The sequence below is a fragment of the Anopheles stephensi genome, chromosome X, assembly GCF_013141755.1.
Source record: "Anopheles stephensi strain Indian chromosome X, UCI_ANSTEP_V1.0, whole genome shotgun sequence".
Classification (NCBI taxonomy): domain Eukaryota; kingdom Metazoa; phylum Arthropoda; class Insecta; order Diptera; family Culicidae; genus Anopheles; species Anopheles stephensi.
Genome location: NC_050201.1, coordinates 21770319 through 21785258, shown reverse-complemented (window position 1 = coordinate 21785258; position 14940 = coordinate 21770319). Strand labels below are relative to the sequence as shown.

The 14940-nt window shown below is 44.6% G+C and overlaps 2 protein-coding genes across 2 annotated transcripts; both read right to left on the bottom strand.

Annotated features, from left to right (window-relative positions):
• Window positions 1-937: 937 nt before the first annotated feature.
• LOC118507176 (uncharacterized protein K02A2.6-like) lies at window positions 938-2972 on the bottom strand. Its single transcript, XM_036045284.1, has 3 exons — window positions 2845-2972; window positions 1490-2799; window positions 938-996 (listed from the first exon to the last, which is right to left on the bottom strand). The coding sequence occupies exons 1-3, from the start codon at window positions 2970-2972 to the stop codon at window positions 938-940; spliced, it is 1497 nt and encodes a 498-aa protein (XP_035901177.1).
• Window positions 2973-4126: 1154 nt separating this feature from the next.
• Window positions 4127-6529, bottom strand: LOC118507119 (uncharacterized protein K02A2.6-like). The gene is made up of 2 exons (XM_036045165.1): window positions 4436-6529; window positions 4127-4284 (listed from the first exon to the last, which is right to left on the bottom strand). The coding sequence occupies exons 1-2, from the start codon at window positions 5778-5780 to the stop codon at window positions 4127-4129; spliced, it is 1503 nt and encodes a 500-aa protein (XP_035901058.1). The 5' UTR covers window positions 5781-6529.
• Between the last annotated feature and the right edge of the window lie 8411 nt (window positions 6530-14940).

The window sequence follows — 14940 nt, the reverse complement described above, 5'->3', positions numbered from 1 at the left end:
ACGCTAAAAGTAAAATCTTGTAAGTATATTACCCATGCCGCTACTTCTCGAGGAACATCCTTCTTCTGAAGAGTTTGCTTGAACGCAATGCAGTCTGTCACCAGCTTGAAATGGATGGATGTAATGTCGAAATCTCTTCACTGCCAAAAATATCGCCTTCGCCTCCAGGATGTAACTATGCTGCTTGGCTTCACTCTCGGTAGTCTTCTTGCTCCAGTACATAACTGGATGCATCTTTCCATCAAATCTTTGCAGCAACACCGCTCCAAACCCGTCCTTCGACGCGTCTGTATGAATCTCGGTTTCCGCTTCTCGATCGTAGATTCTTAATACCGGCTCCGTTATCAGCAGATTTTTGAGAGATTCGAACGAATTGATCTCTCGCTCACTCATTTGAAACTCTGTGTTCTTTTGCAGCTGTGTTTTTGTGAAACTCTGTGTTCTTCAAGGGACTCGCAATGAATGAATATCCCTTCACGAATTTTCGGAAGAACCCCGTGAGTCCTAAAAACGATTGTACCGCCTTAACACTTTTGGGTATGGGAAAGTTTTTTATGGCCTTTGTTTTCTCCGCTCCTGGAGATATCGTTCCTTGACTCACAGTATGTCCGAGAAAATGCACCGCTGTTTGCATAAACTTGCACTTCTTCCACTTTATCGATAAACCACTTTTAGCCGCTACCGCCAACACTCTCTCCGTTTTTTCTAAACATTCTTCGTCCGTTATCCCGTGTATTACAATGTCGTCCATATACAAGTCCATCACGTTTTCACTTATCAAAGTTTTGAATTTATCGTTTATATAACGAATGAACACAGTTGGTGAATTACAAAAACCGAATGGTGCAACATTGAACTCGTACTGGGCTCTCTTTGTCACAAAGGAAGTGAACTTCTTTCTTTCTTCCTGAACAGGCACGTGGAAGAACCCATTTTCTTAATCCATGATCGTAAACCACCGTGCTGCCTGAAGTTTTTCCAGTACTTCGTCAATCACTGGAATGGGGAAGCCATCTTTTAGGACCATCGAGTTTAGTTGTCTAAAATCGACACACATTCTGTTCGTACCATCTTTCTTTTTAACTATTACTTTTGTGTTTGTACACTGGTACTTATTTCTTTATTTCACTTAAAACACAGTTAAAACGAACATTAAAACAAACGTAAAATACGAGGCCGCGCGCGAGCCACGTCTGTCCCGGAACCGTGATGAGCAGAGAGTCCCCCCAGGATCCGCACGATCCTTACTCACGAACTTCTACGCTCCTGAAGCGCATACCCGATCGTTGCTAGAGCGAGACAGCCATATCCGCTACACATCGGATGCTGTCAGTTCCCAGACGGCATAGAGCGCACGGTTAGGCTACGCTCTAATCAGGATGCAACATCTCCCCCGGCTAATTGAGCTGATAGGCTCCAAGCCGACGCGGAAGTCTTCTAACTCGAGAAGACCTGCGTGGCAAATCTAACAGCCGCTGAGAGGTCCTACCTTTGTAACGGTTGGAAAGCTCGGGAGGATGAAACGATTGGGATGTCGTCACAGGGACATCCGTCGGGGCGCTCGGTGCTAGTGATGTTAATGCGAACGATGACGGTGGTGGCGCGGACGATTCGCACCTGCTTGTCTCCGGCGCCGGCTGGATCGGTTCATGTCGGGAAAACGAAGGCCATTCCGCTAGCAGCACGTCGAGCGGAATCTGATGCTTCTGGGTTGCACTGCTAGCGACACGTCGCCTTATTTGGTTTGTGTGGCGCCGAAGTAAACGTCCGCTGTCCGCAATGACATCATACATAACTCTTCCACAGCTTCGCACGATCTTTCCAGGTATCCACTTCCAAGAGTTTCGGTGGAACGATTTTGTAGAAACGAGCTCGCCTGGTTGAAATCTCCGCACTGAAATAGAGGAGGGAGCAGATAATGAGTGTGACGAAGGGGGCCGCAACAGCTCCAGTGCTGTTCTGATGGGGCGGCCGAACATTTCCTCAGCAGGAGTTTTCTGCTGGCTCAACTGCGCGTTTGGTGTCGATCTGTATGCCATGAGGAAAAGTTCCAGCGCTTCGTCCAGGGATGTCTCGTCGCTCTGGATCTTCCGCAGCGCTCGTTTGAGCGTATCGACAAAACGCTCCGCCTGACCATTCGATTGTGGGTGGAATGGCGCCGTAGTGACGTGGTCGTTCCCGTTGCTGTTGCAAAACTCCTCAAACAGGCTGCTTGTAAATTGGGGCCCGTTGTCACTAACCAGCGTTTCCGGCATACCGAAGCGAGCGAAAATGTTCCGTAGCATGGAAATAGTGGCGGATGTTGTTGTGCTCGATGTTTTGTAGATCTCAGGCCACTTGGAGAAGGCGTCAACAACGACTAAAAAGTAAAAACCTTCCCATGGCCCAGCGTAGTCCACGTGTACTCTACGCCAGGTGCCCGTTGGTGTTGGCCATGCCGCTGGTGTCGCTCGAGGGGGTGCTTTTGCGGCAGCCGAACAAGATCCGCACGAGGCCACGTAGCTCATAATATCGTCGTCGATCATCGGCCAATACAGAAAACTTCGCGCGATGGCTTTCATTCTCTGCATCCCCGGATGTCCTTTGTGCAACTGAACTAAACAACGGGAACGCAGCTTCTCCGGGATGACCACTCTCTCCCCAAAAAGTACACAACCCTCAACGGTTGAGAGGGATTCCTTCCGATTGTGGTACCGTGCCAATTCTGCTCCGAAAGAATCGTCATGTGGCCATCCGTCTTGCACGTACTTGTGCACTTTCCGGAGCAAAGGGTCAGCCTGTGTAGCTACCTGCACGTCCCTGAAACATAGGGGAAATGAACTGAGCGCGTTAACGGCAACTGACCTTAAGTCCTCCTCTAATTCCACGCTTGCGATCACGTATTCGGCTTCAGGTTTCGTGTGGTGTTGAATTAGCCGGGATAACACATCAGCGTTTCCAAATGAGCCTGTTGGAATGTACTCGATGTCCATGTCGTACAGCTGAAGCGTAAGTGCAAACCTTTGGAGCCTGTTTGCCGTGTACGTTGGAATCCCCTTTTTGCTGCCAAATATGCGTACTAGTGGTCGGTGGTCGGTCTGAAGCGTGAAATGACGACCGAATATCATGCGATGAAATTTGGTTACAGCGAAAATTATAGCCAGTCCCTCTCGATCGATTTGGCTATAACCAGCTTCCGCTTTGCTGAGCGCTCTGGATGCATGCTGTACCACTTTTAAGGATCCGTCTGGGTACTTGTGAGATAGAGTTGCCCCTAATCCAACCGAAGATGCATCGGCGGAAACAACTATGTCACGCTTCGGGTCGTAGTGAGTTAGCAAGAGTTCCGATGATAAAAGCGCTTTGAATTGGTCGAACACCTTCTGGCAGTCTGATGTCCACTGAAACGAGCTTCCGTCTAGTAGCAACCTATCCAAAGGATAGCGTAAGTTGCGCATGTTTGGGATAAATTTGGCATAAAAATTTATCGCACCGATGAATGACCGAACACCTGTGACGTCTTTCGGAGGAGGTAGCTGTTTTATGGCGTCGATCTTGGCTGGGTCGGGTCGCAGGCCTCGGCTGTCGATGATGTGCCCAAGGTAACGGATTTCCGGCTTGTTGAATGCGCACTTTTCTTTTCGAATGGTAAACCCGTAATCCATTATGCGCTTCAGGGTTTCTTCAAGGGCGGAATCGTGCTCTTCCTGCGTTCTTCCTCCGACGATTACATCATCCATATATGCGGACACTCCATTTACACCGGCAAGCATTTTGTCCATTATTTGTTGGAAAGCACCAGGCGCCACTTTGATGCCTGGAGGGAGCCTGTTATAATGATACAGGCCTCGGTGCGTGTTGATGGTAAGCAGGGGTCGGCTCTTCTCTTCTATTTCCACCTGCAAAAATGCGTCGGATAGATCAATTTGTGTAAAGATAATGCATCTGGCTAGCTTTGAAAAAATGTCCTGTGGTAACGGAAGCGGATACTCATGAGGGTGTAGCGCTGCATTCAATCCAGTCGAATAGTCTCCGCATAATCGTAGTTTATCGTTTGCTTTCCGAACCACAACGACTGGTGCAGCCCAATCCAAAAAGTCACAAGGTGTGATGATCCCCAGATTTTCAAGCCGATCTAGCTCCTTGTTTACGGCATCTTCCATCGCGTATGCGACCGGACGTTTCGGACGAAATACTGGTTGGCTATCCTGTCGCAGCTGTAGATGAATTTGCGCTTTGGTGCACAGGCCTGTTCCGTGAAAAACTGTCGGAAATTTTTCCTCCCATGATCGTGGTTCCGCTGTTCTGATGTGATTACAAAAATTATCCATTGGGATCGTAGCCAAACCGAAAAGATGAATAAGGTCAGCCCCGAGCAACGACAGATCGGCTTTTGACACACGGATTGTTGCTCGCTTGATCATGTTGTTTATTTCCACGTTGGCTTCGAACTCACCTTCAAGGCCGAATACATCTCCAGAAGCTGCTTTTGCTCTTACCTTCGGAGGGTTAAGGTGAGGCATACCCAGTTGCTTCCATAGACGATAGCTGATGACCGAAATGTCCGATCCGGTGTCGAGTTGTAGTCGAGCTGGTTTTTCTCCGATCAGTACGTTGACGTACTTGCGGTTCTGCTGCACGCTGCACACGTTGACTCGTACTACTCGAGATGATACGGCACGACGATGATCGAACCGCGGCCGTGCTTTGCGTCGGTGGGCAGAGCTGCAAAACCCTTCTCGATGACCCGTACGTCCACAATCACGGCACTTGTTGGCTCTGTAAGTGCATTCGCGGGTCCAATGAAGGGCACCACAAAGCCAACACGGGGTACGGGGTTTAGAAGTTTCGCTTCGCGGGCCTGATTTGGGGTGACGGTCGGTGTTGTTCCGGTAAAAGTGACGGCTGCCTTTAGCTTGCACCGCGTGCACTCTCTCACTGGCATCCGTAGCGATCATTGCACTATCCGCTTTCACGCGCATTAATCGCTGGCAATCCGCTGCTAGCTGCTCCAAAGTGGCGTTCTTCCTGTCTTCGATGGCGGCTAACAATTTCATCCTTATGTCCTGTACGCTTTCGTCCTTCAACCCACACACAAGGATGAGGCATTTAAAATCTTCCTCCGTCATTGAAGAAAATTCCGCATCGACGCACGCTTTGTTCACTCGACAGGTAAATGCTAGCAGGTCCTCGGTGCGCATTTTCGTTATATTAAAACACTTGAAGCGCTTGCTTAACACCGACTCCATTTTGCCGAAAAGAACGCTTAACTTGTCCACCATTTCGTTAAAGGTGAAATCTCTGGGTGCACGCGGCAATATGAAGTTGCTAAAACGGGCGTGTTCGGCGGTCCCAAGTTTGCGTCCTAGGAGTCGAACCTTGGCGGCGTCATCCAAGCGGGAAGCATCTTCTCTGAACAGGTCTACATACCGTGTGTACCATGATGCAAAAGTTATTCCCGCCTCTGGATCGTACCGGAACTCACTAATATTCCCCGCTAGGGCTTCCAATATCAGCTCCGGGTTGCTCGGCTTTGACACAGGTTGCTGGTCCGGGATGTGTGGCTGCAGTTGCTGTTGTTGCTGTTGCACGAGCTGTGATAATAACTGCTGTTGCTGTGCCATTTGCTGCTGCTGTTGAACGAGTTGCTGTTGCAAAAGTTGCAGCGTTTGTTGCAGCGGCGTTGGATCCGATGACACGTGCTGCGCTGGCTGGAGGTTGATGAACCCGGCATTAAGGATTCCATTTTGCGAGAGACGACGCTGCTCCTCGGTGATAGGCGTCTCTTCTGGGCTGGACATTCTGCGGCGTTTCTCTGCTTGACGTCGATCGTTTCCACTAATTCTCGTCGCCACTTATGTGTTTGTACACTGGTACTTATTTCTTTTATTTCACTTAAAACACAATTAAAACGAACATTAAAACAAACGTAAAATACGAGGCCGCGCGCGAGCCACGTCTGTCCCGGAACCGTGATGAGCAGAGAGTCCCCCCAGGATCCGCACGATCCTTACTCACGAACTTCTACGCTCCTGAAGCGCATCCCCGATCGTTGCTAGAGCGAGACAGCCATATCCGCTACACATCGGATGCTGTCAATTCCCAGACGGCATAGAGCGCACGGTTAGGCTACGCTCTAATCAGGATGCAACAATTACCTTGCGAAATTAGACGATGAAGGACGCACTATGCCTTGCCGTAGCCACTCTTCTACTTGCTTTTACACTGCTTCTTCTTCGGGATATGCTAAGCGAGAGGGCGCATGTCGAAACGGCCGAATTCGCTCTTCGGTCACAATCTCTAATATCACTGAACTCTCTTCTGCTCGATGTTCACTTCGTACTACCTTATAATTCTCGATCCACTGGTTTATTTTGCTGCGATATTTCTCAGGTACTATTATTTCTTGCTCGCTATCTATTTCAAACCCATTCGCGAACAGAACATTATCCACGTTGTTTGTTTCCATCTTTTCACTTCGAGGAATTAATCTTACTCCGTCTTTTGTAACTTCTGCATCGAACAGCAACAACGATTCTCTCCCAACAACACATTCGTACTTCATTGTTCCGTCCGGTACAATGAAAAATGGCACTGCCTGATACCTTCGCAAGTTTATCAACACATCCGTCGAAATTCTTCCTGCAGCCCGAGTACGCTTCCCTCCGAAACCGTGTAGTTCAATAGACACGTTTTCTACTGGTACACGTTCAAATTAAAATAACAGCCAGAGTCAAACAAAGCATATAGCACACAATTGCCGATCATCATATTTACCGTAGGCTCCTCACCATCTACAATCAAATTCGAGGTAACTCCCGGCACTGGCTTTCTCCCGCACTCGTTTGCTTTGTGTCCGTTTTGACCACAACGGTAACACTTCGTTCGCGCTGTGTTTCGACACGTTTTTGCCTCATGACCGGGTAAGCCGCAATTGTAGCACTTTAGAACGACATCCTTTGTGTTGCAATTGTTGGACAAATGTCCCCATTTTCCACACTTGTAGCATTTTCGAGTTATGTCTTTCACTGCTACACTACTTTTCCCGAAACTCTCATTTGGCAACTGAGATTTCATCGCCTGATACTTCTTAAGCTGAATTTTCAGCTCGGCCAGACTTGACGCGCCTATCAAACACACTTTATTCCTGGGATCATCGTCGATACCCTGAACAATATACTCACAAATTGATTCTTCATCGACTTCCCTTTTCTTTGCCAGCGCCTGCATCGCGTACACATACTCGGTATATAATTCGTCTATGCACTTCTTCTTCGTCTTCCGCATTGCTTCATGCACATCTACACTTTTCGTTTCATCACTAAACTCCGCTGCAAGCGCGTCTTTTAACTGTTTCCATGAGTTCATACTGTTTGCGCTACTAATAAACAATTTAGCCGGACCCGTAAGCAGCCGCTTAGCATAGACCAACTTGTGTAATTCCGTCCATCCCAACAGTCGAGCATTCTCCTCGAACTCGGCGATAAATGTGCCGAAGCAATCGTTTGAGACAATTTTTTCGCAACAATTTTTATGTTACGGCCTTGTTCATGTGCAGTGATAAATTTGCACACATTACCACTTATGGTCAAAAACCATTCGTTACGTACCCCAGTTTTTAAAAGAAAGGCTTTGCGGACATGTAACGTTACCGTGCCAGTTCTGGTATGAACAGAAGGGAAATTTAAACATAGATTAGCTGAACGAGTGTTATAAACTTCTTTTTCGGAAAGTCTATTTATAGTTTGCTCTAAGCATTTCCAGCCAGAACGCAATGAACGTTTTAAATGCTGCAAATGGTTTTCAAATGGATAAGAAGATATGCTACTAATTGGACTAAATTGTTCAACTTCTTTGAATATATGTAGCAGATTGTGTACATTGCTTGGAATAAATTCCGGGCCATAGATATTTGCGTAATGTTTTACATAAAGTAGAATCAACGTGTTTGCTAAAGGCCAATGTTCTTAGTAAACATTTGAGGAAAACAAAGTTAAGCTACAAAAGAACAGCATGAAGTGCGTGTATTGTTCTTCATTTGTTATCTCTTTGAGTATAACGAAACTGGCATAAAATAGAAATGAGGAATATTCTGAGCCTTTCCAGTGCTTATAGCCACGCAATGAACGGAACTTTCTATGAATTTCAATAGGAAGTTTGATGTTGGTCAGCATTGCAGACAAATTGTTAATTTGTGTATTGTTAAGCTTTTTTTTAACGCCAAATTTTCCTTCCATGAAACTTACGATCGTGCGTTTGGTGATACCTAAGTCTATCAAATGTAGTTGATCTGCGACGGTTATTTGTTTGATAATGTCGAAGTTATTTAGTTTCAACAATGGAGTACAATATTTATGATGACCTTCGTAAATTCGTAATCTGAACCCATGATCTGTTCGCTCAAGTTCAGTATGACTGGAAAATGCAGTTCTTCCATTAAGGCTTCTTCCTTTCGTTGCACATTTCAAGCAACCATCTCGTGAGTTGAAACCAGCAACACCTATTTAAAAACGTATATTAAGTTCCATGCAATTTTCAATCTTACATTTTGTCTTACCTTTAATATATGCTCGAGCAGGATCAGCTATAATGACACGTAATTCTATGAAAATCTTTTTTTTATCGATGGTTATTCCATTTTACATAAGGAAGTTAAGTTCATCAACGAAGGGCTGAAGAAAATGATCGATATCTGCTGGTTTTTGTTGATCCGCTGTAAACAGCAATGGTCGTCGCCGGCACTTCTGGAATGTTATGAACGTTTAATAATATTGGCCAAAATTGAAGATTGCTGCTTTTAAATATGGGTAATTCATCAATAGAAACATTAAGTTCCAGCTTAGAATACGAATCGAGAGCTATATCGCTGCGGCTCAAAATACAAAACGTAACGTTGTTATGTAAAGATTGTTGTCAACAACTTTTTTTAGCTACGCACCTTAGTTCGTTGAGCAGACATCGTCTTATCCCGTCATACCAATACTGGCCTCCGTTTATCGTTACAACTTCATTTGAGTCATTTCACGTTTCGTATGATTTCCATAACTTGACTTATAGAATTATATGATTGATTGGTGGATATTGCCCATCGACGTAATTCGGCTTCTACATCATACCCTTCTGTGCGTTCTGTGTCCATTTTTTCATCGTCAGAGCTTTCAACTAAATAGTCCGTAACAAACTCATCACATTCAGGTTCGCTTGTCGTTTCACCGGCTTCTACTGCCATCACATTGGAAGATCCTTCTGAATGATAATCCATAGGTGCATCGCCTGCGCCTTGGTTGTTTCCAATAACTGGAAAACAAAACTAACCATGTTATAAAAGCAACTAACAATGATATTTGCCCGTCTTATACCGTATGAACTTCCTCCTGCAGCTAGCTCTTCGTCATTCTGCTCTAGCAAAGCTGCTCGGCGCTCTGTAGCATCGCGATAACGATACGAATATGAATTATATTTTACTCGTTTAGTGAATTGGTCACTCATTTTTTTGGTGATATTAGAAGGCACTGAGCAAAAACGTAATTAAGAAGCACTCGGAAAATTTTTGTTTGTACGGATAGAAGTTTTCTTTTTGTAGCGCGTCGGCCAGTCTGACAGGCAAAACAACAACAATCGCTGATCAGGGAACCAATATCAACAATATCATTGCTCTCGATTTTTTGATTAAAATTGAAAATCAATGAAAAATCTTTTAAAACCAAATCAAATGTACATGTTAAATAAACAAATGAGTTTTCTATATGTTTTTTTATGATTTTACTATTTATTATTAGGTAAAAAGCCTTAAAAAGTTCATGAACTCGCTGACTTAGTATTGTATAAAGAGGGATTTGGTCTTTTCATATGTTCCATGCAGCCTGGGTTATTGTGCAGGCATTCGACAGTCAGCATATGAAGAATATACACGTGTGTTTAAAAAAACCGTTAGACTGATCAACCCAGTACGAGTAAATTTCGAGAGAAGTGAAGTGCAAAAAAAATCTAAGTGGAAAGTGTGAAAAAAAAACAAATCCTACGGAGGATAGGAGGAAGTGGAAGGTATGGGGGTCTCGGACCCAGGGGGGGGGGGATTCCCCTCGGAAACTACTATAATGGACTAGAAGAGTATACGGAGCTAAAAAGGAAAATCGGAAAGAAGACGAAAACACTTATAGTAGGGAAAGAATCTTGGGATGAAGAAATCTTCCTCATCATGGAGGTAGGAACTCTCAATAGGGACCTAAGTAACGTGAACCCATTCCTCCATTCCCAGATGGTGAAAATAAGTGACGATGTGATAGGGGAAAAGGCACGTCAGGTAAACCGATTAAAGGAAACTACTAATAAAGGTAGCAAATCAAAGACAGGCTATTAAGATTCAGGGCATCAAAATAATATAAGATTGCTAAGGTGACATTATGCTAAAAACAACAGAGCACCCGACCCTCAATACCTGTAAAGGTATGATAAGGTGCCCTGATATCGGATTCTTAACGGAAGCCGAAATTCTGGATGGGTTGAAAGACCAAAAAGCGTTGGAAGTCACGATACTAAAAAGAAAGGTAGATAACCAACTGAAAAACACCCGTACGGCCATCGTGGTGACGCACGATGTTAGCTTCATTTATATCTTCAACAATAGCTTTATGGTGTGCGTTAAAATTGTGTGGTGATAAATTTGACAGTTTCAGAGGGAATAGGAAAGGAATTTTTATCAAATGTATGTTAAATTTTGAAATAAAAAAAAAATCTACAAAGTTAGCAATACGGCCAGGCCGTTCTTTATGAATAAAAAAAAAAAAATCTACAAAGTTTAGCTTACCATGTTTGCCGCATTTTTTATTCGAAGTACCCCCCCTCCGCGTCGATGGCCGCCTGCACCCGCTTCCGGAACCGCGCGCAAGCCCGGACAACCATGTCTCTGGGGATGGCCGCAAACACGGCCTTTATTCTGGCCACCAGCTCCGCTTTGGTATTGCAGGACGCCCTGTTGGTGTCCCGCTCAACTGTGCCCCACACAAAGTAATCCATAGGATTAAGGTCAGGGGAGCTGGGTGGCCAAACGTCGGTGCTGGTCGAATCGGTCGAAATTGGCAGTGAGCCACTGGCGTGTTTTTACGGTCGTATGGCATGGTGCAGAATCCTGCTGCCAAACGTACGGCCGCCCATTGGCCACAGTCTCAATCCACGGCTTCACCACGGTGGCCAGCAGGTCAATGTACCCGTCAGCATTCAGCAGCAGGCCCTGGGGAAAGATGTGTGGCGGCATCACGACTCCCTCCGACGAGACGCACCCGAACACCATCACCGTCTGAGGAAACTTCGTCTGCGGCACACGGGGCACATCAGTAGCACAGTAAGCGAGCCAGTGGTTGTTCTGTACGTTGTGCTTCTGGCCTTGACAAAAGTTCTTCTCGCCAGAGAAGAACCACAACGTGCCTGGCTGCGCCGGGTGCTTCAGCCAGCTCAGCAAGCGCTTAGCGTTGGCAAGCCGCTTTTCGCGCGTTTTTGCTGTTATGAGCTATCCCCTACGTCGCTTGTACGACGCGTACCGCAGGTCCTCATTTAACGCCACCTTGACGGTGCTCGGGGCCACGCCAACGTCTCGCGCCAGGGCCCGACGGCCGACGCCGGGATCGGCCGTCGCCCGCTGCTGCAATCCGGCCAGGAGCACACAATCCGACCGCCTGCTATGCTGTTTACGAACAATAACACTATCCACGTCTTCACCACACTCCTCGAGCTGTACGCGTTTTGTTTTTACGGTGTTCAGCGAACACATCGCCGCCTTCCGAATTTCGGCATTCGTATGGCCGGCACGAACCATCATAACACACGTTACGCGCTTGTACAATTCGCACGGGTTCCACATATTTACGGAGCTAGACATTTTTTGCACTTGTTCGCACAACTTTTAGCAATCGAATGAAATATCAATCATTTCGCAATCGAATGAAATATCAAGTACGCTAAAAAAATTAAACAGAAAAAATATACAAGCCATTATTGATGATATCAATAACATGTATAAGTCGGGCAGAGCAGAGTAAAAAAACTAAAAACGATAAGAATAGTTGCAATAGAAAAACCAGGGAAGTACCCTAACGAAGCTACTAGATATAACCCTATAGCCATATTACCAACAATTACTAAGGTAACAAACACAGCAATACTGGAAAATATTTATAGCGATGTGGAAAAGTACCGACTATTTCCCGAATTTTCCTTTGTCTATAGAAAAAACCGTGCCACTACACCAGCGGTAGACTGCTTGGTGAACAAACTAATGTGTGATAACAGAAAAAACAGACACACTGCAGTACTATTTGTTGATATTAAAAATGAATACAACAGTGTAGATGCATACAGCAGTGTACAACAGTGTACAAATTCTAAAAAACTGCCTCTCCAACAATATGATATCCACATATAGTTACGCATAATAAGACACCGTCAAGTCGCCACGCGCGCACTTTCCGACGCGCATGTCAACAGCGAGCTGGTAACCGGACCCGACACGTGGACACGCGCTTCCGCTCCACGACAGCCGCTACCAGCGAACCAGCCAGGTCAGCTTAACGCCAAAGCGGGTCATTTGCAAATATTCCAGCCGATGTTAGTCAGTTACGATTCAGAGATCAGGGAATAAAGTAAGCTTTTTGTAAAAAGTACTCCCACTGTGTCGTTTCTATAACTATACATCGCCAATACTCTTCAACATTTACACCAGTGAATGTCACACATTAAACGAGAACAAAATGAGAGCAATTGCAGAATGCGAATCACATTAAACGGGGCACCCATTGACCAAGTCAACTCACACCATTTTTTGGGAATTGTTATCGATATTGGCTTAAAATTCCACGATCATACAAAAAGCCAGATCGCCAAAGCAGATAAGACATTCAACTTCATAAAAATAGTATGCAATAGAACCTTCAACATCATTCCTGAGAAGGCCAAACAACTCCACTGAACCCTAATTAGGGGAAGTCTAGAGTATGGCATATCACTAAGCTATAACGCCAATAAAAAGGAGATCATATCTATGAACACTACACTAAACCAATCGCTAAGAAAAATAACAGGATGCTCAGAAACCACACCTCTCAATACCCTTCATGCGAGAGCGGCTGAATGGCCTTTCTACGTCAGATCCGCATTCCTCAGACAAAAAACAATTATGAAAATCAATTGCCCACTACCTATTTAATACAAGTGTCCAGATGTAATAACACATCACGCAACATTCCGGCTCAACAAAACACCTATTTAGCAGACACAACGATATTTAAAGGATATTAAATGTGAATACAACCACGCAACCAGCAGTCTGAAATAAAGTCGTTTACAATACTATGCAAACACCTATGTTTAAGAATGGAAAAGAACTATTAGAGATTAGAATATGGGGTGATCTGGTGGCCGAGCCGACAGCGGCGTTGGTCTTCACCCGGCAGGACCGGGCTTCAAATCCCATCCGGACCGCCTCCCCGTACGCAGGGTTCACTACCTTCTACGGCTAAAATCAAGTCACAGAAAGCCAGATGTTAAGAACGCCGCAAATTGAACTAAATTTAACGGCATGCGAAGGTTATATAAACAACTTTAAATAATTAAATATCTTTCACTTTCGAATAAAACCTTGCAGACAGATATTACCTTACAGAAAAAAAAACCTTAACTCACAGATGGCGACCTCTTACCATGAGAAAACAGTATGGTGCGTAATTAAAATCGGAAAAGGGACAATATCCAGACATATGGAAATCATAAATAAACTCAGGCCATGTAATAAAATACGAGAGTAAAGAACATGGGCCGAAAACGGTTAACGCTAGAGCCCAGCACATATATTATCGTTGCGCAATCAGTTTCACGAAAAAGGGGCCAACCACGTATTATCCGTAGTACAGTGAACGAAAAAACATTAAACGAATAGGGTAAACGACGCACAGGCAAAAGATAGGAAAATAAACATACGCACTTGAGCTACAGATTTAGCCTATCGAATATGCAAAGGACGATGCATAGCATCAAACGTATCGGCATACCGCGTTAGGATGAAGAAGATCGATGTAATGCATTTCATGTTCTTTTTCCCACAGAATTTTAGTATATAAGACAGGATTTTTTGAAAATAAAATCGACTTGTAATTCGACCTCAAACAAGAAGCTTGTGTTTCATTTCTAGGGTTCTCTTACAGAATCGGGAAAGTTTCACCTTTGCCTTCCCTACGGATGTTGGTCCCGCACTTTGGTGTCTCCCCACTCCGTTGTTAGAATTAGTCGAAAATAAGCCAAGCAAGATCCACGGTTAGATACTTCTCCTGGTTATCCAGGAAAAAAGGTTAATCATCTGGTCGCGCCACGGCATTCCCATTGTCCACGCCGAGTTAGTCAAGTGCGAGTCCGCCGCTAAAAACTTCTACTGGTTATCCAGAAAAAAAGATTAGCCGCCTGATTCAAGCAACTCTGACAAGGCTAGGAATCTGCGCGGAGATTTCCCGAATCGATCACTCCTTCGCTTGGTCGACTCGAATTAACACCAGAAATGGAACACCCGAGATCTTTCGAGGTTATAGTGCCACCGAACATGAAGAAGAAGAGATTAAATTGACGTTCTAGTACCTTGCAGACAATAACAAAAAACAAATTTTGAAGAAAAGTTATGATATCACCCACTTTTATACAAGTTGTTTTGGCACGTGCAAAATTGTTTCATATAACATTATTATGCGAACAGTTACGGAAAATATTTTTCTCTGCTATTGTAAAGGCCTTGAAAGTCGTGCAAAAATACAGCATAAGTATTTTATGAATGTTAATATATTTTTGAATTAATTAAGTTTAATAAACGTTTAGTTTTAAATATTTTTAGTCTTTTTGATATCGCATGTATTCATTCCAGTTTTTATGACTTACGGCATTTTTAATAACCTTTTTTTATGGTGTATTTGTATTGAAAAAGAGACA

Excerpts from the sequence above, each read along its gene's own strand:
- LOC118507176 (XM_036045284.1), bottom strand. The coding sequence starts at position 2,972 with ATGGACATCGAGTACATTCCAACAGGCTCATTTGGAAACGCTGATGTG. Across the intron at positions 2,800-2,844 it reads GAATTAGAGGAGGACTTAAG|GGACGTGCAGGTAGCTACAC; the intron begins GTCAGTTGCCGT and ends CCTATGTTTCAG. Across the intron at positions 997-1,489 it reads GCTTTCCAACCGTTACAAAG|TGATTGACGAAGTACTGGAA; the intron begins GTAGGACCTCTC and ends TCCCCATTCCAG.
- LOC118507119 (XM_036045165.1), bottom strand. The coding sequence starts at position 5,780 with ATGTCCAGCCCAGAAGAGACGCCTATCACCGAGGAGCAGCGTCGTCTC. Across the intron at positions 4,285-4,435 it reads AGATGTATTCGGCCTTGAAG|AACAGCGGAACCACGATCAT; the intron begins GTGAGTTCGAAG and ends TAATCACATCAG.